Here is a 25,421-nt window from a genome sequence, read left to right on the forward strand (position 1 = left end):
ATGTTTTCCATGGAGTTGTCAGACTTACAGATGAAACCTTCTAACAGACTAGTTTCCTGGAACTGGAAGTATACACGAAGCAAACCCTGGTACCTTGCAAAATTTGAAGCCTCCGAAGAGATTACTCAGGTTAAACATCCCAGTTTACCTAAATATTTGTAGAACTCAAATGTCAGCACACTGACAGCAAAATGGCCAGACTTCTAGGAATTTTTTTAAAACATCTTTTATGAAAGCATCTCAAAAGCAGACTTATAAATTTAATTCAGAGCATTACCTGTGAAAGACATGGTCCAGTAAATTCAACTGTAATGTGATCATTGCTTTTACTACGGGCATACTCACCATCTGACATGTCCTTCAGAACCAGGCTCTCCAGCTCACCCCACTCTGTGTTAAGCCGTTTCATCAACTTGAATGCATTTACAGGATGTCCCAAAAACCCCTCTGGGTCTTTCGTAGCAGTGTCTGTCAGCTGATCTAATTTCTCTGCCCATCTATAGTGAAAATATATATTCATTAAAGTCTGTTGTAAAAAGCCAGACAACAAAGCTGATGTCAAGCTATGCAGCAGCCTTGGCTAATAAAAATCCCAAACTGCAAACTTTTACATTTTCTATATTTAAAGCACTTCTGGAATGAACACAAGGGCACCTTTTTTTTTTTCTTTAAATCTTCTTTAGGGGCAGCCTAAATCTCAGGCTCAAGAAATTGGGTTTCTCTTATTTTTGCATATCACAGAATCACCTAGGTTGGAAGAGACCTCCAAGATCACCTAGCCCAACCTCTGACCTAACACTATCAAGTCCTCCACTAAACCAGATCACTAAGCTCTACATCTAAACGTCTTTTCAAGATCTCCAGGGATGGTGACACAACCACTTCCCTGGGCAGCCCATTCCAATGCCTAACAACCCTTTCCATAAAGAAGTTCTTCCTAATATCCAACCTAAACCTCCCCTGGCGCAACTTTAGCCCATTCCTACCCCCCACCCCACCCCACCCAAAAAAGAAGCACTCACACAACCCCTGAGAATCGGCAAGAGCTGTTTATTGCCGGGACATCTTGCAGGCAAGCCTGCGGGATGTCCGTGGTGTTTGGTGGCTCCAAGCTAATGCTTGCGATGGAGCCTGAGCAACGAGTAGGGGGCTCGCCGGGCACTCCTGCGATGCTGTTGGTGCTCTCGGATGGCAGAGCACAAAGACATGCCGCAGTAGTCCCAGGCCTGTCCCGGCAGAGGCGGATCCACTTCCATCCGTTCCTCCACATGTGGTGGATCCAGCTCCATGGGCTCCACGGTGTTGGGCACAAGGCTAAGCCAGTCCTTGCCCGGGACTGCCCAAACGGGATGCCTTCCGTCCGGAATGTTCTCAGGCCAGGGTGCTGAACCAGGGGGTCGTCCAGTCCCACGCCACTGTCAGCTTGATTTTCACGCATGGGTCCGACGCTGCCCTCTGGTTTACGGCCATTACTGGGTCCCGCACTGTGCTCCGGACTATGGGCACGCCTCTGCTCCCCGCGGCTGTCTGCCAGATGCTCCCGCCTTCGACCCACGTCACCGTTGCTCCTATGGTAAGGCCCAGGCCCCCTGTCGCTGGGTGTGTGAGGGGCCGGCCTGTTCCCTGCATCGTTGCGGTGCCAGTGGTACCGCCTGTATGTGTCTGTGGGCTGGGCGCCAGAGGTCCCTTGGGCACTGGTGTCTCTTGTGCCGCCGGCGCTATCCTTCCGCCCACGACACATCTCCTTCTGCTCAGGTGCATTCCTTCTTGGTGCTTCACCGGACGGCATTGCTGTCCTCGCACACCAAGGAGGCCTGCTGCTCGCCTTGCTCTTCTAGTCTTCCTCCCACCGCACAAGCTGGCAGTCAGAGGGCCTAGATGCTCAGCGAGTGCTGGGCCAGCTGCAGGGGGCCTGTTTTATAGGGCCCGCAGCAAAGGCGGGGCAGTGGTGGCCACTGTGACCTCAGCAAGCCTCTGGGATGGAGTGGCCCACGCGTGGCCAAAGGCGGCTGTGTTGGGAGCGGCCTGGAAGATGCCCTCACGTGGACAAGGAGGAGGGTTGGGGGGCTGAGGGCCCCTTATCTGGGGCTGGCTCCCCCGGGCCATTTGGCTTGCCAGAGAGAAAGGCTGCCCCTCGGCCACAGGGACTGCCCTGCACCTCCCATCCTGTGCCCTGGGTTTATTTTTAACACTGCTTTTTAGGCAATTTCATTCTATTCTTTACGGAAAAGAACAGAAGCAAGGTGCATCTTCAGCCCTAATTCCCATGTGCGCTTTGTGCTCCGAGTGAAGAATTTCTTCCCCACGTCACATCTCATCTAAATCTCCCCTCCATTTGTTCACAGCCATTATTCCTGGTTCCATGGCTACAATCCCTGACAGAGTCCCTCTCCAGCTTTCTTCTAGGCCACTTTTATGGGTAAGATTAGGTGGCCAAAATGCAGGACCTAGCAAACTGCAGCCTCATCTACCTTGTTCCACACGTTCCACATGACGTTTTCCAGCCCAGGCTCTAGCCTCTCACCAGTGTAACACAGAATCATTAAGGTTGGAAAAGACCTCCAAGATCATCTGGTCCAACCATCACCCTGCTACCAATGTCACCCACTAAACCACGTCCCTACACACCAGCTCCAACCTTTCCTTGAACACCCTCTGAGGATAGTGATGCCACCACTTCCCTGGGCAACCCATTCCAATGCCAGCAGAGCCATTATGAATTTTCAAGCAAGACCAATCAAAACACATTTATCCACATTTTTGATAATTTTTTTTAAATGCACTTGACTTCTGGACACGCGCTCTTCAATCTATGGTAAGCACCACTGCCTTCCACACTGTAAGCTTGCATTAAAGAACATGTAGCTCTCAGGATCTCAGATGAAGAGCCCAGATCCAAGTTTCTGGTGCTGTAATTCTAAGACTGCAAACCTCTCTCACTCTTCCAGTGATATGATCCATCCACAACCACAACACACTCTGAAATAGGAAAGCAACCACTGTTGCCCACCTCCAAATAACCCAACTTCCTCTCCCTGCCCAAAACAAAGCTGACCTACAACATGAAGACAAACAACAAAAGCCCATCTGCTATTCTTGTCAGCAGCAAAGTGGCTGACAGGGTTCCCTCCCAAACAGCATGCTCGCAGTGCTCCTGCGGACCAACCACAGCTTCTGGCAAGCTGAAGACTGAAGAAAGTCATTTCAACAACTTGCCCATTCACATTGCACACGCACAAACCCATTGTACGTCTCCCACTGCATGATGATCAAACCTAACAATGTGCTGGAAATCCCTGCAACTGTCAGCCACAACCACAAGGCCAAGATTTCTTTCACGTAGTCTCGTTTCACATAAACCTCAACCGCAAGCCACCCACAAGGTGTGAGCCATCCTCCCCATCTCAGTTAATTGCCAGCTTTCAGCGAGTTTAAGTCCGTGCAAGCTACCACCAATGTCCTTGAGCTAAAGCACAGAGCCCAACAAACTTAAAAGATGCTGGCATTTTTTCCAGCTTCTCTCTGACAGTTATTCCAATTTTTTCTCCCCTGAGAGCAGCCACCTCCAATATAATTAAAACAGAGCTGTGAGGCTTACACGATAAGCTATATTTACATAGTTTTGTTATCCAGTCTTCATGTTCCCAGCTGTAAAGAATATACTTATGACATTCCAAACCTGTGAGCAATTCCAACTCTGCATTTTAGGCGACAAAAATAAATGCAGTCCAACAGAACTACCTTTCCTCCTGGATGGCAGAATGTAACCCACAAGGGCTAAAACAAAATTCGTGCATCTACCTAAAATCGCTTAATCACCCTCACTGCAGATTTATACACATTTTTGAAAGCCAGGAAACCATCCTGTTCTGCGATACAAAAACTTTATTTCTAACTCTGATAAAATCTGAGATATTGTGCATTTTACATTTAAATCAAAATATAGCACATAGAAGGAGACTGTTCTTGTAGTGGGTTTTTGGTATTCGTTGGTTCAGCACTCATGGGCAATACGGCCACGCCAATGCTGATCAGAGCTTTTACATCTGGTGTATGTGTCAGTGCAGCCCTTGTAACACTCACTCCCAGCTTTCAGTTTCCAGTGAGCACATCGTCAGGAAGAACTACTTCCCCTTGGGGACTACATGCAACCAGGAGCTCTGAGGTGAATTCACCATACAGAAAGCAGGTTGATCAGATTTCATCATCAGAAAGCTCCATAAAACAAACCTATGGCTTGGAGATAACTTAAGACAAAAAACAGTAAAAGCTTCTAGTTCAATCTTTGCCTCAGAGGCAAAATTCCTCAAATTTAATGAGCCTTGAGAAACACTTTTTACATAAGGGCGGACTCAAATTATTAACTATTAGCATTACGAAATAAGCTGCTTACTTTTTGATCTGTTCCAGCTTGCTTTCTTCTGCCTTGATGTAGTCTTTTAGTGACACCACCAGATCTTTTTCTGTATTAATTAAGTCTGTCATATGTCCTAGAAAAAGGAAGAACAACTTGGTTAGACAAGGAGAAACAAAAAAAAAAAAGGGAGAACTGAGATTAGAGGAGTTCTTCCTCTCTTCTGCTTTCTTCCCTTCTTCCTTCCCCGAAGTCCTTCCATATTTATTTAAATAATCCTGAAGGACTATTTGAGTAAGGCTGCTTGCCATTTTTATGGAAGAAGAAAATCTCATGTTGGACAAAGCTTGTTGCCATGGCAATTAGTGTAATATCACATATTTATTATTAGAACTAATTTAGGATTCATTTGGAAAAGGAAGCAGTTTGCAACAGAGTAAGCTTTTATCTGAGCATACATAATGTAGAGCAAATAATGACAAAGCTAAGGAAATATACAAAGACTTCATCTTTGATACACAATACTAACCCGGCATTTTATTTTTAAGATTACTTGCATGACATCAATGGGACCTCGAGCAGACTTTGTTATTAGTTAATAGCTGCTTCATTTCCTGCAAACAGGCTGCTGGCAGGTTCCCCATGAAGCGATGCAGCCGTGTCACACGGCATCAGGACACAAAAAAAGGGTATGCTGACAGACAGGTATCATTAGGTACCTCCAGCAGTTGTTTTGCTTGCTTCTACGTATCTGCAACAGTCCACACCAAAATTTTGTCTATAACTTACTACCCGTGGGAATACGTAACAAATACAAAGCCTACCCTTGGTCATTAGACTGACTGGACCAAATGAATTCAAAGCATCTTTCTCTCAAAGGCAAGAAGTCAATCAGGTCCTGAGAACTAGGAAGTGGATTTGGTTCTGTACCAATTAAAGCCTTGCACTCCGTTAACAAGTCCCCGCAGGATCAGCTTTGACAGCCATCAAGAAATTCTTTCAGCCATGTAGCATATAGACCGAGGCATGTCTCACCAATGGAAGTGAAGAAGTCCGTATGGGCATAAGAAAAAGGCAGCAGAAATCCAACGGCTACAGAATACCAAATCTTGGGGAATGCCATGGCCATAGGTCAACAGCTGTCACCGCACCACGGACCTACAAAAGAAACAAAGTAGGTAAAGCATCACTCTTCACCCCAGATTTGACTCTGCTCTGGAAGAGCTTATAACCTCCGGGCTGCCCCTAGCTCTTGAGGCAGCAGAATTTCAGCAGCAGTTCCACCCTCGATAAGCTTGAGCATCCACAGCAGCTCCCAAAGAGGGCTGACACCATTCTTCAGACTCGCTGGTGCTTTTGGCTTTTGTAGCAAGAGATGAAAGAATAGCTTGGTGACAGGGCCTTTCCAAGCATTCTTCATCATTCTGCCATCTAGGAAATACTGCAGACAGAGCCAGGGCTGCGTCACAAAAAGCACAAAAATCTCAGGACAGCTAAGAGCAGGCACTCAAGGAACACATCCTACCAAATGAAAACACATAATGACAAGCTTATCACACAGGAAAAAACAGTTGCCTTCGATCAAAGGAGGCCAGTGGAAGAGGCGGGAACAAGCCCCTGAAGAAGCAGCCCAGAGTAAGGTTGTTGCACGCTCCTGCCCTTCAGCTGCCCGCTGTCACAATGCCAGCACCCCACCGAGAGCAGACCCACCACGAAAGGTTTCCCCAGGGGCTGCCCCACAGCAGCCGCTGCAGGAGCCCAGGGCAGGCACACAGGCAGCGCTCTCTCCCACGGACGGCTGCCAAGTTCACAGCCTTCCAAGAGCCTGAACCCTCGCGACATACCAGGATTTCCTCACTACTGAATGCTTTAGAAGTAATTAGGTTCTCTTGGAATTCACGAGATTTAGTTTTTTCCATATGCAAAAGTGTATTCTATCTCCTCAGATAAACCAAAACGACCATATGTGCAAACAGAAACTGTTCTAGAGAAACTCTTCCAAAGGCAATACAATTAATGAAAGGAGGGAGGAAAAAAAAAAAAAAAAAAAACATTCCAAAGTGGCTTGGCCTACTTAGGGAGGAAAGCGATTCGCTTTTGGTTGAATTGACAGCACAAATAGGGATCAATATAAAAGCAGGCGTGCCGCTCCCACATGGTGCAAACAAACTCAGGACAGTGCCAAAGTAACACCTGAAGACAAACCATTCAAGCCCAACCCTAAACACGACGAACAAAAATCCAACTCTGCAGGCGGCCTGTAATGCTTACCTAGCTGTCAGCATAACCCAGGGCTGCTGATAACATCTGTACAACTCTAGCTACTTATCCTGTGACTAACGTGAGCCTCATTAAACCTGGCCTCCAAGTGAGTAGTTGCTCCAAGTTAACGGGTCACATCCCAAAGTTTTCTTGCAGACGAATTTCTCCTCACTCTTTCCTTAAGGAAAGCTGTACCCACGCACGCAAGGCCACTGTGTGCACCTGCTCTCTTACTACAAACTGCTCAATTCGCATTTTGCTCTGCAGAAAGCTGAGCCTCCTGTTCATTCAGCAGGCACGCTACTACATCTGTGAATCAATTACAAAGCACAAACAGTTCTACTACACGGTAAATATTTGCTCACACTATCAGTACTCAGAATTCATTGAGCTATTTGTTTACTGCGCGCAGGAAAACCCAAGGAAGGCTCCGGGACATTATTTTTTACTATTAAGCAATAGGAGCCCTGTTTCCTAAAACATAAATAAGTGACAAAATGAAAACCCAACTGACGACAAGAGCAACGTCTCCTCCCCACCACCGCTCCCGGTGACAGTCTCCCACCTCGCATGACAGGAGGTTCCCTAACCAAAACCTGTCCAAGCATCGTGCTTTGGGAATGTTTTTCCTCCTCTTTACAGCCTGTTCCAGCACTGGGCTGGCTCCAAACACTGTTCCAGCCCTCCACCCTTCTCCCACCTTCACCGACACACTGCAGAAGAACGGGTGGCGACAGGCACAAACTGCAACAAGGGAAATTCTATTTAGGTACAAAGAACAAGTTCGTCATGGTGACAGCAGCTGAGCGTTGGAAGAGGTCGCCCTGAGAAAAAGGATTGCCCATTCTTGGAAGAATTGCAAACTGCACAGGCCAGGCCTGTGTGCAGCCCAGCCTACCCTCCAAGCTCACCCAGCGTAAAGAGAAGGTCAGACCAGATGACATCCAGAGGTCGCTCCCAATTTCACTCTTTATTTTGTTTTATTTTGTGTCTCCTGCGAGGCCTCAAGACTGCTGCAGCAGCTTTCAGCCACCCAAGATGACTTCCCTCCGGCCGGAATTCAGAGTTGGAAGCAGAGCCCAAGGCAGCGGCCAGCCAAGCGCTCGCTGCCCTAACAGCAGTTGCTAAGTAGCACGGCTTTCAAAACTTCTGCAAAAGGATCGGCTACAGGTTCCCGAATCAAAGAAAATAAAGCTCAGTTAAGAAAGATGCTGGGAATCTCTCAAACACACAAGCTGCCAAATAAGTAGGCTTAATTTCTTCCTGTCAGAGAGATGAAAATCCTCTCCATGTTATTGCTGTCTGGCTCTCCTCCTCAGCAGCGTCCCTCAGGCACAGACAAAGATGGCATCTGAGCGTGGCAGAGAGAAGGAAACCTACTGCCCACACGCAGGATGAACGACTCTGGGCCTGATTTCAGTGGGAGGCCGGCTGACAGCTTTCGCACAGCAGATTCCTATGCTTCTGTGAGAAGTATATTTGCTAAGCTTTGAAACAGTAAAATCTGACTGAGCATGAAAAAATGATTGGGGAAAACAAACAAACATGAAGATACAAGTAAAACAGAGCAGCAATGAGATGAATGACACTGCCACGCATGGCCCAGGATTCCCCAAACAGTAGGCAAAGGCAACAAACATCATTTCAAATAATGAAACTTTAAGGTGTTTTTTTTCTGAGGGCTTTTACAGATTTTGTCTCTGCTCTAAAAGTGGAAACAGAGCTGCCAGAGCCACGTCAGAGCTGACATGCATGTAGCATTCATGCAAAGAAAAGTGTAACTAAGGCGAACTACAGAGTGATAAAACCTCACAGCAACCAAAGTCATGCTGAAGAGTTTGACCTACAGTACTTATTACACAGCTCTCCTCGCCATCAATAACAAGCTCCCAGGTGCTCACCAGGATCCAGAAAGAAAGAAACTGAGGGCTGCCTTTGGTAGGGAATTAACTCTGGAACAGCTCTAACAGTTCCAAAAGAGTTTTTTTTTTTTTATTAAGGTAAGAACTAAGTGACCTACTCTAATGTAGAAGTATCAGTTAAAGAGAGCTGAGACTGGGGGAGAAGAGGACAGCGCCACAAACAACAAACACTGCCCTCTGCAGCAAACCTCTCCTCTCCAAACAGGGACCAAGCGTGAGCCTCAGGACAGGGCCTGCCAGGTAACGCCTCCAAATCAAAGAACTTTCCCACGGTCCTTAGGTACTAAGTACCAAGAACATGCGGCTGTCACCGTTATTCAACGGTCACAGTACAGAAGGTATCAGAATCCCGCTCTTTAAGTTCTCAAGCACTTTTAAATCCATTTTTGAAACAATGGACTCAGCAGCCAGAGAAAACAGACTTTATAGAATCACCCCTCCCAAAAGAACATGGCATACTTCAGGGTTCTTTTTAATTACAAAGTTGTAAGCTAAGTACTCCTTTCAACAAGCCTTCTGCTGGTGTGTTGGTCCTTTTTGCTGGCTGGCAGTACATATGAAGAACTTGGTGTTTCTACTTTTATTATGAAAGGAATATAAAGCTGCCACTATATCGCATCTCTAAGATCTTAATTATCAAATTTCTGCAAGACAGAAGCTGTTTGCTAGTATGTGTTGAGAATCAACATCCGAGTTAACACTGGTGAGGTGTGTTAAGTTTCATTTATTATCAGCTTGAAGACAGCCCTCTGAACAGGGGTGTTTGTACACAGATTTGTAACCAGGGACTGGAAGCCAGTTTTTTTCTAGGTTTCTTGCACAGTAAGGCTGAATGGACACAGCCCTCCCAGAGCCCACTTGTTTTGACTTTGTGAGCCAAGACAAGGAGCACTGGCAAAGCAGCAGAGCATTTATCTTATTAGACACAACAAGCAGAAGGCTATCCTGCTATTTATCCTTCTGCTCAAGGATTAGCAGAACATCTATAGAGCTAGAACATTTTCAGACACAGAGGGTGATTACAAAGAAAGCAGGAAAATCCCAGTGACCAACAGCTGAAACACATTAACAGATAAGAGCTCTTTTAGGCTGAATTTGGAGCCTGCGGATTGCTCAGCAGCAGCAGAAAGGCTGTTCCTCTCAAGGGAAACAGCGAGTCCATCCCAAGTTACTGGAAGAACTGCCCAGAAACACAGGGTGCAAGTGACAAAGATACTGTTTCAGCAGACTTTATTTACAGTTTTTCTTCTGTTAAACAGACAATAAACATAAAAATTTTTCACAAGTTTTTTTCACAAGTTTGCAAAAAAGTTTTTTTCAACAAGTATATTCTTGCATATATTTCAATTTGTATATTTTTGGATATATTCAAGTATATTCTATATTGGGACACTTTAAAAAAAAAAAAAACAACAACCAACTTTGTGTCTATATGTCAACTTGGAGGCAGAGCTCTCTCAACTTCCGTTCACCCTCCCACTTTTTCCACAGTGTCACTCCTAATTTGTCATTTACGGGTTTCAACCTGCAATGGGTATTTTCTAATCTAAACGCACACCTCAAAACCATAACCAGAAAAGCTAGGCTTTAAAGGCCCTCATCGTGCAACTGTGTTTAAACCTCCCCGGGTCTAATAGCTGCCTTCTCTTCTGGCTCCACGCACAGCTCTCGCTGTTCGTTAGCGCTGGTGTGGGAGAGGAGCTGAGCAGCAGCTCTGCCTTGCGCCGCCACCTCAGCTGAGCCAGGAGATGACCCGTCACAGACAGAGCCACCCGTCAGTCAGCAGAGGGAACCACCCCTCGCCAAACAGCTAGTTTTTGCTGGGGGATGAGGCGGTGAGCCCCGCTGCACAAGCTTTTCACGTGGTTTGCCAGATGTACCAGCCCATATGAAGGGCACAGATCGGGAGCTGCTTATAACAGGGCAACGGTTCATGAAATGGTGCTGCTTGTCCACAGCGAAATGAATTAACATCTAGAAGAGACTGATACCACAGTCACTGCTGAAGTGGCAGAATTAATACTCTTAGTGCAGGCAAATTTAGGCATATTCCTGTTGCTTTGAGTCCCAGGAAAACAAAGAAATCAGTACCGGTTCTGTCAGCGTGTGACTAAGAAGCAGTGCAGAGTACTCTAGGTCAAAATGAAATGATCTGTAGAATGGTCCAAGACATTTAAATGCATGCAGCAAGGATGCTGAAGTAGCCATGGGTGCTGAACAGCACAGTGGAGAACACCTCTTAGGCCAAAGGCAGGTTTCTGCTTCCCAAACCACCGGAGAAGTCACTGCCTTTCCTTCCCATCCCTGCCAGAGCACTGTCTGCACACTTAGCTGAACAGCCTTTTGCCTTAGAAGCTGTCAGTTACAAGAAGCAAATAACGTTAAATGCAGCTTCTTCCATCTGCCAAAGCCTTGAGCAGGGAGTCTTTACCTACCCAAAAGAGCGGAACACTTCACAGCACCTGAGTGCCTCTGCAGCTCTTCTCCCTAATCCAGGGGAAAAAGCGTGCCAAGCTGAATACTGAGCAAGCCTTTTCCTAACAGCACCACCTTTTCTCTGTGAGCCTCAAATATCTTTCCTCCAAAATCGCCCAGCTTTGGAGGAGAGCTGGAAGGAGACTTGCATATCCGCCACATTTATTTTCTCTTTATTCAAGAGCATCCTCAGGGCTCCACGTTGGACTTTTCCCTCCAAGTTCGGTGCCATCGAGCTACCCGCTCAGGGTACAGGACCCCAAGTCAGACACCCAGCAGCTGCCTCACCGCGGCCCAAAGCCGGAGAGAGAAGAATCAACCACGGCTTTACCCCCGGTAGGCGCTTACCACGCACGGCATGCTCGGGCCCTGCCCCACACACGGAAACTCCCCCCGGGCGTACGATCTCCTCAGCCGCCCCCCGTCCCTCACATCCCCGGGGCAGCCCGGCGGCGCCCTCCCGCCCCCCTCCGGAGGCCGCCGGCTCCCGTTGCGTAACGGCTGGCAGGGGCCGGGACACCGGGGCGCCTGCCACGTATCGCCCCACTCCCCTCCTCCCTCCCCGCGCCCACGGAAGGCGGCGCGGCCTCACCTGAGGGAGCGGTCGGGCGCTGAGGGGCGGGCAGCTGCCGCGTAAGCACCGCCAACGGCTGCCAACGATCGCTAACAGCCCCTCGCGGCCGCCCGCCGGCTTTATAGGCGCGCAGGCCCCGCCCCCTGCCTCGCGCCCGGCCCCGCCCCGCCCCGCGCTACGTGAGCTCGGTCACAGCGCCGCCCGCCGCAGTGCGCAGGCGCCGTGGCGCTGGGCGGGAGCTGCCTGAGGGGGCCTCGAGCCCCTTCCGGGGGGGGGGGGGGTGCTGAGGCACCTGCTCTGTGTGAGGGGGCAAGGGGCAGGGGGCTTCTCCCTCATGGCGGGTCCTGCTGGGGCCGCACCGGCACAGCCCGCTTTGTGGGAGCTGCCAGAGCTCAACATGAAGCGTTAGCTCCCGTCCCCTCAGCAGCACCCCTTGAAGCGCAAACCCCCGCTGTCAGGGGGTTGGAGGTATCACACACCTGGCACAACTGACAAACGCCACCCTCTGTACGTAAATTCAGTCACTTCTTGTCCAGAGGTGGCTGCAGATGCATCCACGCAGCCCCTGTGCCAGAGCAGGAAGAAAGCCAGTTGTTAGTGGAACTAGCCATCAGAAAATAAACCTTCCTTCCCGCTCGTTCTGGTCACCTTCCAACAGAAATACAACTCCTACAACTAGCAGGAAACGCAGCGATGATATACAAGCCTCGAGCTGAGGCAGCCAGTTAAAGTCCTGTTATCCAAAGAGTCCATAATAGCTAGGCAGAGATTTAACTGCAGCTTCTGGAGATTTGGCAAAACCTCACACACTGTAGAGGCGTTCAGCTTCCTCCTAGTGAGACTGACTGCTCTTCCCCTCATCTTTTGCACCATTCAGATGCATTTAAAAAGGCAGACTGGAGGAATACAACAGCCACGAGTTTATTAGCTTATTTAGTAGCAGGCTTGCTTATATTTGTCAGCATGCGGCCAAAAGCTGCCTCCCCTGTTGCAAGTGCAAGCCTAACAGCATGCTGCTTCCTCTTCTGAGCAATCCTGCAGAAGCACTCTGCGGGTCCTACGCTGAAGGGTACTAAAATAAAGATCCTTCTAGAACAAGAACGAGGCACAAGAGACCCCCTAAGAGCACAACTGCTCTGACTCACAGCAAAGCATTATTTAGTCCCTGATGCCTAGAGTGCTGACAGCCTCCAAACACTTGTAACTGGGATTTTCTCAGCCTGATGTGGTCCAACTATTTATAAACCCTCAGCAGAGTTCTCTGCACAGCACTCCTCCTCTCAAGCTAGAGCTGTTTGCACCCACACCACCCTTCACCTAGCAGTTGTGCCCCTCCAGCCAGGGCACAGAAAAACATCTCCATTTATTCCCTGGGAACTTGGCTCCACCGTCTTAGATTTGATCAACCAGGTTCCTGCACAGAAAGAGACAGCAACAGTTGATATCTATCCCTTATGCAGGCTGCAGCACCAGAGCCTACCTAGCTTCTCACTGCAGCAGCATGCCACATCTTCGTTCTCACTTATCCTCTCTGAATCTTTTCCAGCTCTTCAGAAACCTTCTGGTGACACCAGGCTGTGACCTGCATGCAGTGTTTAAGACACAGGGGAGTCATCTTTATATCACACCGACTTAGAGCACAGTACTGCTTCGCTTTTCCAAGTGCATTGACAACTTAGGTTTATCCTCTGGAAACAGAGGGACCCTCATCTACTTCCAAGCACGTTCATCGAACAGTGTCAAAACCAAAGACTACACTGCTGACAAAATTAAGTTACCAACTGCAGATTTTATATCATCAGTTGTGCAGCGCAAAAAAGAAAATACAATTGTGTTTTTTGGCCAGGGTTTGAGGACCTTCCCTAACCAACAGCAGAAGCAGGGAGGAAGACAAAGATACAAGTGATCCCAAAAAGCTGAACTGAGCAAATCTTTATAAAAGGTTACTCAGACGTTAATGTGTCCTCTACACCTGTAGAGTGTTAGGAGCACAGGCTGTCATCAGCTGTATGAAATTAAACAGTATCTCTCTTCTTAGCCCCCCACCCTGAGTATAAGAAGCTGCAGGAGTCCCTTATATACATAATATAGACTACAAGTCTAATTTTAGAGCAAAGCCAGTTTTGGTTAGTCTGCATCTAAAATTTAATGATAGAGGGAAAGACTACTCATTAACTTTCTCTTTAAAGAAGTGGCTTGTCTTTCCTTGGCCTCTTCCTAAAAAAAGAAATATTTTTTACCAAGAGGTTTCTTGTGGCTTGACCATAAGTTTTCAATGTGAGCTTACCAGTTTTAGGTACTTAAAGCAATTAACAGTTGTTGTGCAAGAGTCAGCTGGTAGCAATTCTGATGCTTGTTTCTGCTTATTGAGGGCAGCTGGAGAGACAAAACAGAACAGCAAGAAAAAGCAAGATTACTAGTGTAACCGTTATTAGGTTAGAATTACATTTTCCAGCCACTTCTTTGGCTTGAAAATCTTTTACCAACTGCTAATGCCAATACAAGTATATCACAAACCCAGATTAAAAAAGACTCTTGGCAATACCAGAGTGAAGATTTGCCTGTTTTGGAACCTCCTCTATGTAACAAGTATCTGTTCCCACTGCTTGTGGCCTCCTTGCCTGCTCCTTTTCTTCGCTCTTCTTGCATCAGGCGAGTCTCAGGGATTCACTTCCTCTGGTGGCCTGCCAAAGCTCAAATTAGTAAGCTACAGGAAGCTGTCAGAGATGCATTTGTATGGCCAGGCCTTCACGTCACTCACAGGATTGTTTCTAGCATGGAGCCTAATGTCTGCAGGGGACAAATACAACACAGACAGTTTATAGCTGTAATCTACATAGCTTGGAGCCCTGCTCAGAAACACTTGCAAAGAAGAAACTCAGTGCTAAGGTGACAACTAATGTTTGTCCTCCTTAAATACTTATGAGAATAAGTGATGAATAGAAATCATAGAACAGTAATACAAATTTCTTAAATGGGGTCCATGCAAAAAAATCAGGTTATAAGAAAGATCAGATAGTTACTTATCATACAATACACACAAAAGAAACCAGCAGAACTGAATTCGGTCAGCTTGCCAGTACGCAGGCTACAGAGAAAGCTTCTGTTGATTTTGACGTTGTCTGCCCTACTTACGTGCTTCAGAAATATTTAATTTGGCATTGCAGTATCACAAGCCGGTGTATGGACCCTTAGAAAAGTTCCAAGGAATCTCTCTCAGACTGCATGGCTTCCCACCACTCACGTCAGTCACAGAACTGACTAATTTTCTCTGCATGCCCTAGCACAGCACAGAGGCCAGGTATACATGATTGGGCTAATCCTTGATTTCTGTCAGCTGCACATGGCAATGGAAGGCTACAGCACTGCAGTACCTTTGGGGGAGTCTTTACGCCGCAACATCGTGCTCTGGCCTTTCGTCCTTGCTGCGGATAGAGGTGCACTTCCAAGTGACCCGTTGCCTTGGGCTGAAAAGGGTTGAGAGGCTGTCCCAAGATTTGAGGTCCAAAGTACCACCTCCAACTGCTGCCCTCTAAAACCAGCACTTCTTGCAACCTTTCTGCAGGCAATTAGGGTCAACAGATCTGTTTAACAGCAGGGTGGATACTTCCCTTAGAGATTATACTGCAGTCCTTTATCTTATTAAGGGAAGATGTGGTTTGTCCATTAATCCAATTAGCCTAGTGGATTAGTAAAATTGGGTTTGCTCTGTTTCAGGAAGCATACAAATAGCAGTCAAGCATAATTAAACCTAAACTTGTAAGTAATGCTGGTAACGGTGGTATTTCCCTGCATACTCCACTCATTATTTTTACAAGCTCTGCTCTCAAATTACATGGCCTGAGCCCTCAATTAAAATGTCTCAATTCATGACCAAAAAGCAAAAGGCTGTGCTGAAAACATTTATAGGTTTATAAAATTCTCTTTGTGCTAAATATAGGCACAGGTAGGCTCCAACCCAGAATAACGTTTTCAGCGCTCGAGAGAAATCTTGTTTGTTCAGTTCTAAAGACATGAAAAATATTTGTCATTATTCTGACATGTCTCTTGGCAGAGTGCGCTTTCTAATCAAAGCTATTCACTTGTAAATTCAGCTGTAGGTTTGGGTGCTTGAACACTTCACAGCTCCATTCTTTAGATATATGCAGCTCTTGGCATATTTTCCTGTTTGAGGACATATGGTCCTCAGCTTTATACAATGCTCTTAAAAAACAGAGAAGCTTCTCTAAAAAACAGAGAAGCTTGAGGGAAAAAAAAAGGGGGGGGGAAGAGAAGAAGAAAAAGAAACTAACAGAACTAAAAGGAACGAACTCCCGTGCTCTGTAAGAACAGCTCAAATTACTGCAGTAGCATTGTTCTCGTAATAACTTCTGTTTGACAAAATGCAGCTGTGAAAAACAGAGTTTACTCTCAGTCTCACTAGCTCTGGGAGCTGATCAGAAGCCGGAGCAGGCACCCGTCAGCCACCTAGCTGTGTCAAGGGTTTCTGAGCAGCCCGTGCAGAACTACATTTCCCAGAGCTCCCTCGGGGGGAAGAGCAACTCAGTAAGACAGCTGCTCCTCTGTTTGCTGTAGGAGCAGTGCTTCAAACTGAGGTCAGCGGGGGACTTTCGGAGTGGTTTCCTGCTGCTGGAGGTAGCACACCTTCTGCACAGAGCGCAGTAAGTTGGAAAAATGCTTGGGAAATGACAGACCTAGATGCACCTCCTGCCGGCTGTACAAGATAGATGAGATTTACAGGCACGACAGGGAAGTTTGGGCTGGCCTCCTCAGATCAAGTTTTTACCTTCTGAGTTTTCAATGATCCTTACCCAAATCTGGCAGCGTGTGTCTGAGAAAGGAAGGGGTTAAAGCTGTGCGTGTGCTGCATTTCACCCTTCCAGGTACAAGCTTTTCCTCTTGCCCATTCCAGAGCAAAGTACAGAGCTGTTTGTAAACTCCCCCTCGATACAACACTGGCTGCATGTAGCGCTGGAGGTTTTCGCAAACTAGGCTATGCGAGACGCGGGGGTGGAGAAATCACGGACACGTAATCGCCCCGCCACAAAGCAGCTTCAGGCGCGGTCTCTGTGACAGCTGCGGCCCTCGCATGCGTCTGCCCGATCCGGGGCGGCGTGCCAAGCTCCCACTGCGGGGACGCTGCTCTCCCAGAGGCTTTTACAGCAGGCTAGGCTGGCCTGCCTCCCCAGGGACCGTCCTGGTGGGGACCACACCAGTGGGAGAGAGGCATCTGGGGCAGAGATGTCGGAAGCCATGAGGCAACGTGACATCACCTCTCCTCTCCATGCCGCTGGGTACAGAAGCTGCCTCCCCTTACTGACAGGAGCCTCTGCTCGGGCAGCGGGCAGGCCTGGGAGCCATCACTGACCTTACTGAAGGGAAGGACTCGCAGGCTCTTCCTTGGCACGGCTTACATGTCTCAGTCTGTCAAACGAACCAAACGTAACTTCCTCCTCCTTCCAGGGCCTCGAGACCTGTGGTTGAAAAGCAAAATATCCAAAATAATTGTTAAGGATTGTGAATCATAGTTCACTTTTATTTCAGATGAGTGCTAGAGATGGAAGCATTTCTGGCTGTTTTCTGACATCCTGACGCTGAGTTCAAACTGCAGTCTGTGACTGCCTGAGCTGAAAATGTGGTAGGATCCTTTGGCACAAAAAGCATTGACAGTTGGAGATGATCCAATTCAGCTGCGACTGCTGTCTCTCGTCTAGCTCCAGGAATTCTTTTCCGCAGCTGATATTTTGTCTTTCATTCTCTTCTGGCATTGCTGCCTTTCCCACAGCCCTACTGTTTGCTGCAATAGGATGTTCAATTGGATCGAGGCCATTACAACTGCGTAGGAAACAAACAAGAGAGCAGCTACTTTCGCTGCTCTTTATCCCACCGGTACAGGAGTTGAGGATAGGAATACTTAACCTCATCTTACAGCACCCTAAGACCTTCGGTGCACACTCACAGATGGCAACAAACCGAGGTATCTCGGAATTATCTTAAAAAGTGCTGGAACTGGGTTTGATTTGTGACTAGAGACTAAGACCAAAGTGATCATTTTAAAAAGCATTTAAGAAAGCAAATACTAGCGTTCTGCAGACACTGTAAGCGGGAGATTTCTGGTGGCATTGGGTTGTTGCTGCTTTTAAACCAAATGCAACTTTGCAGGGCCACTGTTTCTATTCTGTGCTTCTCTTTTTAGGCAGAGACAGCTGCCTGTGGGCATTGGTCATGGCTGCGATTTATCAAGCAGTGTACAGAAGAGCTTCCTCTCTCTTCTGCAGGTTTCATTCTACCTACGTTAAAAAAATGAGGTAAGTTCTCACCTAATTCGTGTTTACACTGAGAAGACCAGCGTTTGGCACTCCTGTCCACTGTCACAAGCAGCCCTACCTAAATCTAACCCAGGGGTTTATCTTGTAACAGTTCAATGACTGCCTATGCTTGCTGTCCTAGCTAGTAGGAAATGCAGTATTTTTTGCCAGGTAGCACCTTTGCTGGAAGCTACAGGCCACCAAAGAGTAGATCCAGCTGTCAAACACCCTAGAAGCTTGCAGAAGACAAAATCCATACCGTCTGCTCTGCCTGAAGTAAATGTGTCCAAATAAGTGCAGCACAGGTAATCTCAGCACGATCTTGAATTCATCTTCCCCATTCTTTTCTTACTGCAGATACTTAAATGAGCTAAAGGAAGATGATGGCTTTTGTAGACAAGCCCAGACCTCAGGAACTTTCTACCTCTTTCACAATCTCTCACCCTTCTTGCAGAAGGTTGGGAAGAAATATTTGCTACCACAGCTCAGTGCGGCAGGTAAGCAGGAGTCCAGAAAGAGACGTCTCCTGGATCACGCAGCTCAAACGAGACAGGCTCATGTGCAATAAGCAATACCTGACATGGGGTTGAAAATCTATCAAGATGTGCATGGAAGAGCCCATTATATGCAGCATGCTATTTGTTAACAACTAAAGGCTATTTAGAGTTAAAACCTTAGCATGCGGACATGAGCTCATGCCTTTCACATACATACAGTATCAATACATGCGTGATCTGGTTTGAGATTATCCACTTTAAATATTTGGGACTGCAACTTCTGAAGAGAAAGAGCTGGGAAGAAAACAAGCAGCAAGGTTTTACCAGCTAAGCAGGGAGAAGTTTTGAGAGAAAGGTATCAGCTGCTGTAGGAGAGAAACAGAATGGAAAGCTGTTCCCCAAGCATTAAAACATTTGCATCTTTAATTTAACACGGTCAAAAGATACAACAGCTAAGGAGAAAGCCAGGCTTCCAGTCTCCTTTGGTGTGGGACAATTTCTCTGGCACCTCTCTCACGTGAGAGATGCAGAAAGAGAATCATGTTTGCACAAATTCGCTTTCCTTACAGCTTTTTCTTCCCCTTTCTCTTGCTGTTTAGAGATGAAAAGGATCCTCGAGAAATTGAAAGAGACTGAACAATGGATAGAAAAGTCAGTGCTGATCGGCTGTTCAGACGAGCATGTACCACACTTTGCCCTGGATTTAGGTTGGGATGACTCCTCTTCGACCTGCGTTGGCATCACATTTGATGCACTGAGATGAAAGTGCTGCTGAGGCAGCATCCTTTTTCCACGCTGGGTCAATATTTACTGCTCGAGAGAACTCAGTCGAGTCTCTGTAGGAGCTGCTGTGAGCACGGTGGTTGAGAGCCACAAAGCTGCCCTGCTGTCCCTGTGTGCGCGTTAGTAAAGGTGGGCTGTTTGCAGGTCACTTAACATTTGGGCATGTGTTACCACTGAGGTGATGTCACTTCCATGGGAACTTCCAGAAATTGTACACCGGAACAATGAAGGGCGTAAAATTGGGATAAGAACTGCAGTTTATGAGATCAGAGATTTGTTGTTGTTTTTTAAGCAGGAGCCTTGGAAAAATCAGTCATTGAGTCTGAACTTCAGGGATCGTTCACTGACTTACGAAAGGCTCTCTTTGTAGTGGATGTGAAGGATTCTCCTTTGCTGGCCTCGGTACAGTACAGAATTACTATTATTATTTTAACCTTTTTGAAGTGATTTCTAACATTTGCTTGTCTCCTATATTGTTCCATGATTCAATACGTATTGTGGAGGTACCTACTGTGTGTTCTCAGTAGGCACTAAAAATTATAGCAATTCTCCCAAATTTGCTGTCCCAAAAGTAAGCTGCAACGGGAAGAGACACAGACAAGATGTTTAAAAACGACTGCAGAAATTAGCCACCTAGCATCAACCTGCTGTATGCCCAGCATGAAACGTACTGATCTCAGCAGCAGCAGTCACAGCAATCCCACTTTGTACCCAGTTTTCCTGTAGTCTTCTTGGCAAACTGAATTCCAAGAACAGCCTTACAGGTCTTCTCTCAGAGCTGCTCTTTTAAAACTGCTCACTTACAACCTGTGAGTTCCTATCCAGATGCCCTATGTTTGGAAGCCCTAAGAAAAGACCTGTGTGTGAAACTCAACTACTCCCATTACATCCCAATAAGGAACAACTCTTCCCCCACCTTCCCTTGACCTGCTGAAATTTGGATGCTAAAGCAATAAACATGAAACACCGATTCCAAAACCTGCCATTTTTCAAAGCAGTGCCCACATCTTGTTTACCTTTTGTAGACTTCCAGACCTAATCAGAACTTATCCATATAACAGCATGATGGGGAAAAGACAGTCACTCAGGGAGACTGCTCCAGGTGTAAATTTGTATTTCTCTTGGTGTTCACAGGCCCAGGCCCTTCTCCGGTGGCACGAGTCCCACCAGTACTGTAGCAAAACTGGGCAGCCCACTCAGAAAAACATAGCTGGCAGCAAGCGAGTCTGCCATGCCAGTGGAATAACTTACTATCCACAGGTAAGCACCTGAGCAGTTGTACGGAGAGGAATCTGTACAAGGCAGCAGGATTTCTTTCCAGGTAGTTGGACACTCGTGGAGCTAGGAAAAGGAACCACTGGCACTTAGTTGTTTGGTCTGAACTTCTTCCTCTGCATTTTGATGCATTTTCTAGATGTCTCCAGTGGTTATCACCCTGGTGTCTGATGGCAGCCGGTGCCTCCTTACACGACAGCCCTCGTTCCCTCAGGGGATGTACACCGCTCTGTCAGGCTTCTGTGACCTGGGTAAGGTGGGCTCTCATCCACTGCGGTAGCCTCAGACGTGCAGGGCGTGGGGCAGAACCGTGGGACAACCGAAGGCCTGTTGACAAAGGAGGAAGGGCACAGAGGTGATACTAGGGGGAAAAAATACTGAATCAGTGTTGTTACTCAGAGTTCAAAATAGCTGTATATATCTGAAGAGAACAGGAGAATTACGGGTATGTATCAGTTGCTGTAGCCCATGGTAGTATATTCAGGTAATAGACTCCCCAGGTTAGAGCGCCCAGATACTTCTTAGCCTATTTTGTGTCTCTGGCTCAGAAAAGAAAGAAACTCAGACCTCTTAGGAGGGAAGATGGCTTAAAAAGGGAAACGATGAAGAGGGGCAGCAATGTTCTGTCCACCAGATGCATACAGACAGAACCAAAAGTGTGTCTGATGCCCCTGGTTAAGGGAGGTAAGCATGGTTGATTTAATCGAGCATCTTGATGGCAGGCGTTCCCAGGTCAGCACAGTCAGAGCTCCTGCTCGAACAGCCAGGGCTGGAACACCTGAGAAAGGAGCCTATTTACATCTTCTTGCCACAGTTTGCTGCCCTGAGGCCAGGCTGTCCTCACCTACCTGTGGTTGCTTCCAGGTGAAAGTGTGGAGGAGGCACTGCGGCGAGAGGTGGCCGAAGAGGTGGGCCTGGAGGTGCAGTCCTTCCGGTACTCGGCCTCCCAGCACTGGCCCTTTCCCAGCAGCTGCTTAATGATAGCCTGTCATGCGTTGGTGGGGGGAAAGCAGACTGAGGTGAGCAGGCTCGGATTCCCCTGAAGCATTTCACTACCCACCTTACATAGCAAAATCTAGTGTGGTGCACAGACTTTAGTTTGGAGAGCATCAGAACCTCTAAAAGTGCTGTTTTCAGTTAGCTTTCTACAAGTGAATACGAGACTTGAAAATCATCATGTCTTCTGTTGCAACACACAAGGTTTGGCACAGGTCACTGTATATAGAAGCACAGAGCACAGCGTCCCTATGTTTTTTTCCTCTGAACTTTGCAGAGGAGGCACAGTCTAGTATTAATAACACATTTGCTATAAAAAAAAAGCAGCTTCTGCTACATTAATTACTGTGCTCATTGGTCCTTTGCAGGCCAGTGCCACGATGGAATAGGGCTAACTGATTTGTGGCTTCCCTAAGGAAACCAATAGTCACGTCCTCCCCTGGGTTGGCATCAACACTTAATTCAGGCGTGGATTAAGCACTCCAGGCATTCTAGCTTGGGGTCTTTGTGGGTGCAAGAACAAGGCACTGCTGCCCACATTTAAAGCTGATTTAAGGAACTGGCACTCTCCTAATTCTTTCCAGATCAGTATGAACAGCCTGGAACTGGAAGAAGCCCGTTGGTTTGGCCTGGAGGAAGTCTTGGAGGGGCTCAAGAGAGATCACACATCTTCAAAGCAAGACGACGGTAGTTTTTTACCCTGGTTTCCTCCCAAGCAGGCCATTGCTCACAAGCTGATCAATGAGTGGGTTAAACAGCAGACCTCCCGGCCGACCTAGGTGTAAAGACTTCAAGTCTGCGACTCTGCCAGAATTATAAAAGCTTTATGTAAAAGCTTCCAAAGCTACTGAAGACAGAGTGTCTTACGGTGGGGGTAGCACCAGACTGATGGCAGTCTTACACTTGGATACACAGACGTACAAAGCCATTTCTAAACTGATCGTCTCCGGGCAACTCCTTGTACGCTGGACCTTGGAGATCCCATGACTTGCAGTAAATATGCAATAAAATTCTCAGTCCCAAAGCACAAAACTTAGTGTCATCTGCTGCAGGTGTTGCCCAGCAATCAGGAGAACGGTAAGCCCCTGGCAGTTACGTCCCCTTTTCCTCCAGTTTATCCATCTGGAACTCTTGGGTGGATAGTTGAATCCACAATTTTCCTATATTAAGGGAGAGTGGCCTTTCAGTGTTCACATGTATATGGAATGACAATCAAAAAAACCAATAGAAAAGCCACTGCCTCAACGCTCTCCCTTTCTTCTGTTCCCCTTTCCATCGATTCTTCCAGTTTTGTATAAAACATGTTAATTTTTTGCAAATGTTAAGCAGACTCCTACTTCGATGGTTTGTCTGAGCAACTAAAAATACTTCTGGAGACACCATTTTCCCTACCAGTAAGGCACAGCGTGATACTTCCATCCTGAGGAAGAGAGAACAGAGCTACCTGGTGGTAGAGAGTGGAAGAGCAAATCAACCTACGAGCACGTTAGAACGCAAATAACGCTGAGAGGAACTGCTGCAAGGAAGACTGCACTTCCAACAGAAACAAAATCCCGAAAGGCCAAGTGCCTCTTATCCTGTGCCAAAAATCTGGGGCTTGCCTGGAGAACTGCTCTTGTTTTACTAATAAAGAAGTATCGCTTCTCTGAAGGGAGAGAGTGACAAAGAGAGACCCTGGGAAAGGAAAGCCTAGTAAAAGAGGCAGATGGAGGGATCTGCTGCTGTTTCAGGCTGACAGTCCTTCCTGCTCACTTGGCCACTGCTCAAATGCCAAGACTGCAAAGCCATCGGTACAAATACTTGAAGGGGAAACAGGGCTGTATCACTGTCTGCCAGCACTAGGATCTATTGCAGGTGAAGGACTTTTTTGAGCATTGTAAAAATTTGGAGTCCTGACATCTGAACAATAAGTAAAAAGACTGTCTCACACAGTTCAGACACATTTTGTTTCCTCAGGTTAATTTTACTTCAGGAGGTTGGGAGGGGCTTCTCTCAGGCCATGGTGGCACGTGCAAACAGCTTTTCCACCCCTACTAACTCTCAGCAATAGAAGACCCGTGTCAGAGCATGTTTTTCACGTTTGGCAGATTTGGCATTCATCCCAGTGGGAATGTAGTCTGGTACACAAAGGCACTGCTTATGCCTCCCCTCCAACCCAACCAGACACTCCACACACACCCCCACACCTCTGAACTTAACTGCAGCTCTCCTGCCTCCAGTTTCCTTTGAAATTTGTCTCGCCTCCTCTCTTTGTGGTAGTTCCTCCTGCTTTCTCTTCCATCTCACCAGTTTAACCCCCCATCATTTCTCTCTTCCTCTGTCATCTCTGGAATGTGCCATTTGCGTTTTCAGCCTCACTCCTTTCTTCCCCTTGTCTGCAGTGAAAATATTGAAGTTAGATACAAGCCAGCAGGATATTCCAGCTTCTCATGCCCCTTCCTAGTTCTTCTTACTGGCCTCCCAACTCCCCCTATGCATTCAATAATGTGGCCCAGGCTTGCTTCCAGCTTACAACAAACATGTTGATGATGTGCTCAGTACTTTTTGAATATCCTGTGATCTGCTGTCTGTGGCAGAAAGAGGACTGAAAAGTAAAAGCGTCAAAAAGTAGTACACGTGAGAGAGAGGAGGAATGCCTGTATGAATTCTGCAGCAATCTGAACTTGGTGAGTATGCGGCTGTTTTTCTAATTTACAGTATGTATTTGTAGATTTGAGGCTGCCAGATACCCACACGCTTGAGTAGAGCTCTAAGAGTTGCAGCTCTACTCATATTCTGACTATACCAGGCTTTTTCTGATTTCATCAACCTCTTTTGTTCCTGTTAGAGGAAAAGCATTTACTTCTGACTCACCTTTTAAAATTCAGCTTTAAATGTCTGTATGTTCCTTTAGATTTTCAATAAATCACTTCAGTCAATAAATCTTTTCAATCTACTTTTATACATTTTTGTAGAGCAAGCACAACTCCAAAGCAACATTCCTACCATACCATTTGAAGGGCCTTATGTTTTAATCTGCTTTTAAAAAAAAATCTTTAACCCATATCCTTTTGACTTAGGCATGAAACAATCAATGGTGGCTTCTATTCCTGATGTTAAGAAAGCAGGAGTGAATTTAGGCAATATACAGTTAAGAACAGGACAGAAAAACAAGATGAGAGAGACATTGTTCTCGCTTGAATTTGCCTCACAAACCTAGCAATACTCACTGCAGTCAAGACAGAACACGCACCCTAAAGGGAGGTGACCTGGAAAAAGGAAGAGGCAATTCCTGACAGATGCTTCTTCAACAAAACACAACAGGGATTTTCCCAGTAAAAGATGTCAAGCAGGCAAAAGGGATGTAGCAACATAACTCTCTCAAAAACACATCTGTTAAATGAATCCTCATTGGGGACAATTAACTTACATCAATCACAGAAACACTGTGGCTTTCAGAGAGTGCAGGGGCTTGAACTTAGAGCAAGAGCTAGCATTAAAAAGCAGTCGCCCTGTGGCCCTTCACGTTGCTCCCCAGTTGTTTACATGGTGTTATTCCCAGTCAGCAGGATACATGGGCAGATAGAAAATACCACTGATCTGATTCATTACAAGGTGTTTTTTTAAACAGTGTTTCAGAAACACAGGCAGGTTCAGAGCAGCATTCCTGCCTACTGACCTACAGCAGCAGGGCATAAAAGTTATGTTCACCTCCAACAGGTGCCAGCAGAGGATTACAGTAACCAAGCCACATGACACCTCTTGTCTACCTCTGACTGAGGGAGCTCAAAAAATCCTACCTGGTTACAATGAGGGCTGAGATTATTTGCTTCGCTTAACACATGCTCTCCCATCACCTTGGGTGCCCCGCTGCTGCACGGAAAGTTCACAATTTCCTGCCAGGAGGGTTACTCATCCACTGTGAACAGCAGACAGCACTGGAGGTCGGGGAGCAAGCTCTTATATCAAGAAATGAGCTCACCTTAAAGCATGCTC

At 46.9% G+C, this 25,421-nt stretch overlaps 2 protein-coding genes across 18 annotated transcripts in view; one reads left to right on the forward strand and one right to left on the reverse strand.

Annotated features, from left to right (window-relative positions):
- P4HA1 (prolyl 4-hydroxylase subunit alpha 1) overlaps nt 1-14,167 on the reverse strand; it is a 36,645-nt gene extending 22,478 nt beyond the window's left edge. For 8 of the 12 annotated variants that reach the window (XM_040563549.1, XM_040563539.1, XM_040563545.1 and 5 more), the window contains exons 1-4: nt 11,606-11,752; nt 5,390-5,512; nt 4,394-4,490; nt 346-497 (exon numbers count right to left, since the gene is read on the reverse strand). In XM_040563549.1, coding sequence (XP_040419483.1) covers nt 346-497; nt 4,394-4,490; nt 5,390-5,483 — 343 coding nt within the window. In that variant the 5' untranslated portion in view covers nt 5,484-5,512; nt 11,606-11,752. Of the gene's footprint in view, nt 1-345; nt 498-4,393; nt 4,491-5,389; nt 5,513-11,605; nt 11,753-13,067; nt 13,170-13,874; nt 13,959-14,148 lie in introns of those variants that run through there. The other 4 variants (XM_040563546.1, XM_040563547.1, XM_040563542.1 and 1 more) reach the window with 3 other exon arrangements.
- A 1,840-nt stretch (nt 14,168-16,007) lies between these two features.
- NUDT13 (nudix hydrolase 13) lies at nt 16,008-22,471 on the forward strand. Of its 6 annotated transcripts, none has more exons than XM_040563551.1 (9): nt 16,008-16,248; nt 17,788-17,895; nt 18,253-18,392; nt 18,992-19,099; nt 19,468-19,577; nt 20,310-20,435; nt 20,590-20,701; nt 21,315-21,469; nt 22,031-22,471. In XM_040563551.1, the coding sequence occupies exons 2-9, from the start codon at nt 17,813-17,815 to the stop codon at nt 22,223-22,225; spliced, it is 1,029 nt and encodes a 342-aa protein (XP_040419485.1). In that variant the 5' UTR covers nt 16,008-16,248; nt 17,788-17,812; the 3' UTR covers nt 22,226-22,471. The 6 variants fall into 6 exon arrangements, with proteins under 6 accessions (XP_040419485.1, XP_040419487.1, XP_040419484.1 ...); XM_040563550.1 differs by having other exon boundaries at nt 16,011-16,248; nt 17,784-17,895; XM_040563552.1 differs by having other exon boundaries at nt 16,013-16,248; nt 17,784-17,895; nt 19,471-19,577.
- The last annotated feature ends 2,950 nt before the right edge of the window (nt 22,472-25,421 follow it).

The sequence above is a fragment of the Cygnus olor genome, chromosome 7, assembly GCF_009769625.2.
Source record: "Cygnus olor isolate bCygOlo1 chromosome 7, bCygOlo1.pri.v2, whole genome shotgun sequence".
NCBI classification, from domain to species: Eukaryota; Metazoa; Chordata; class Aves; order Anseriformes; family Anatidae; genus Cygnus; species Cygnus olor.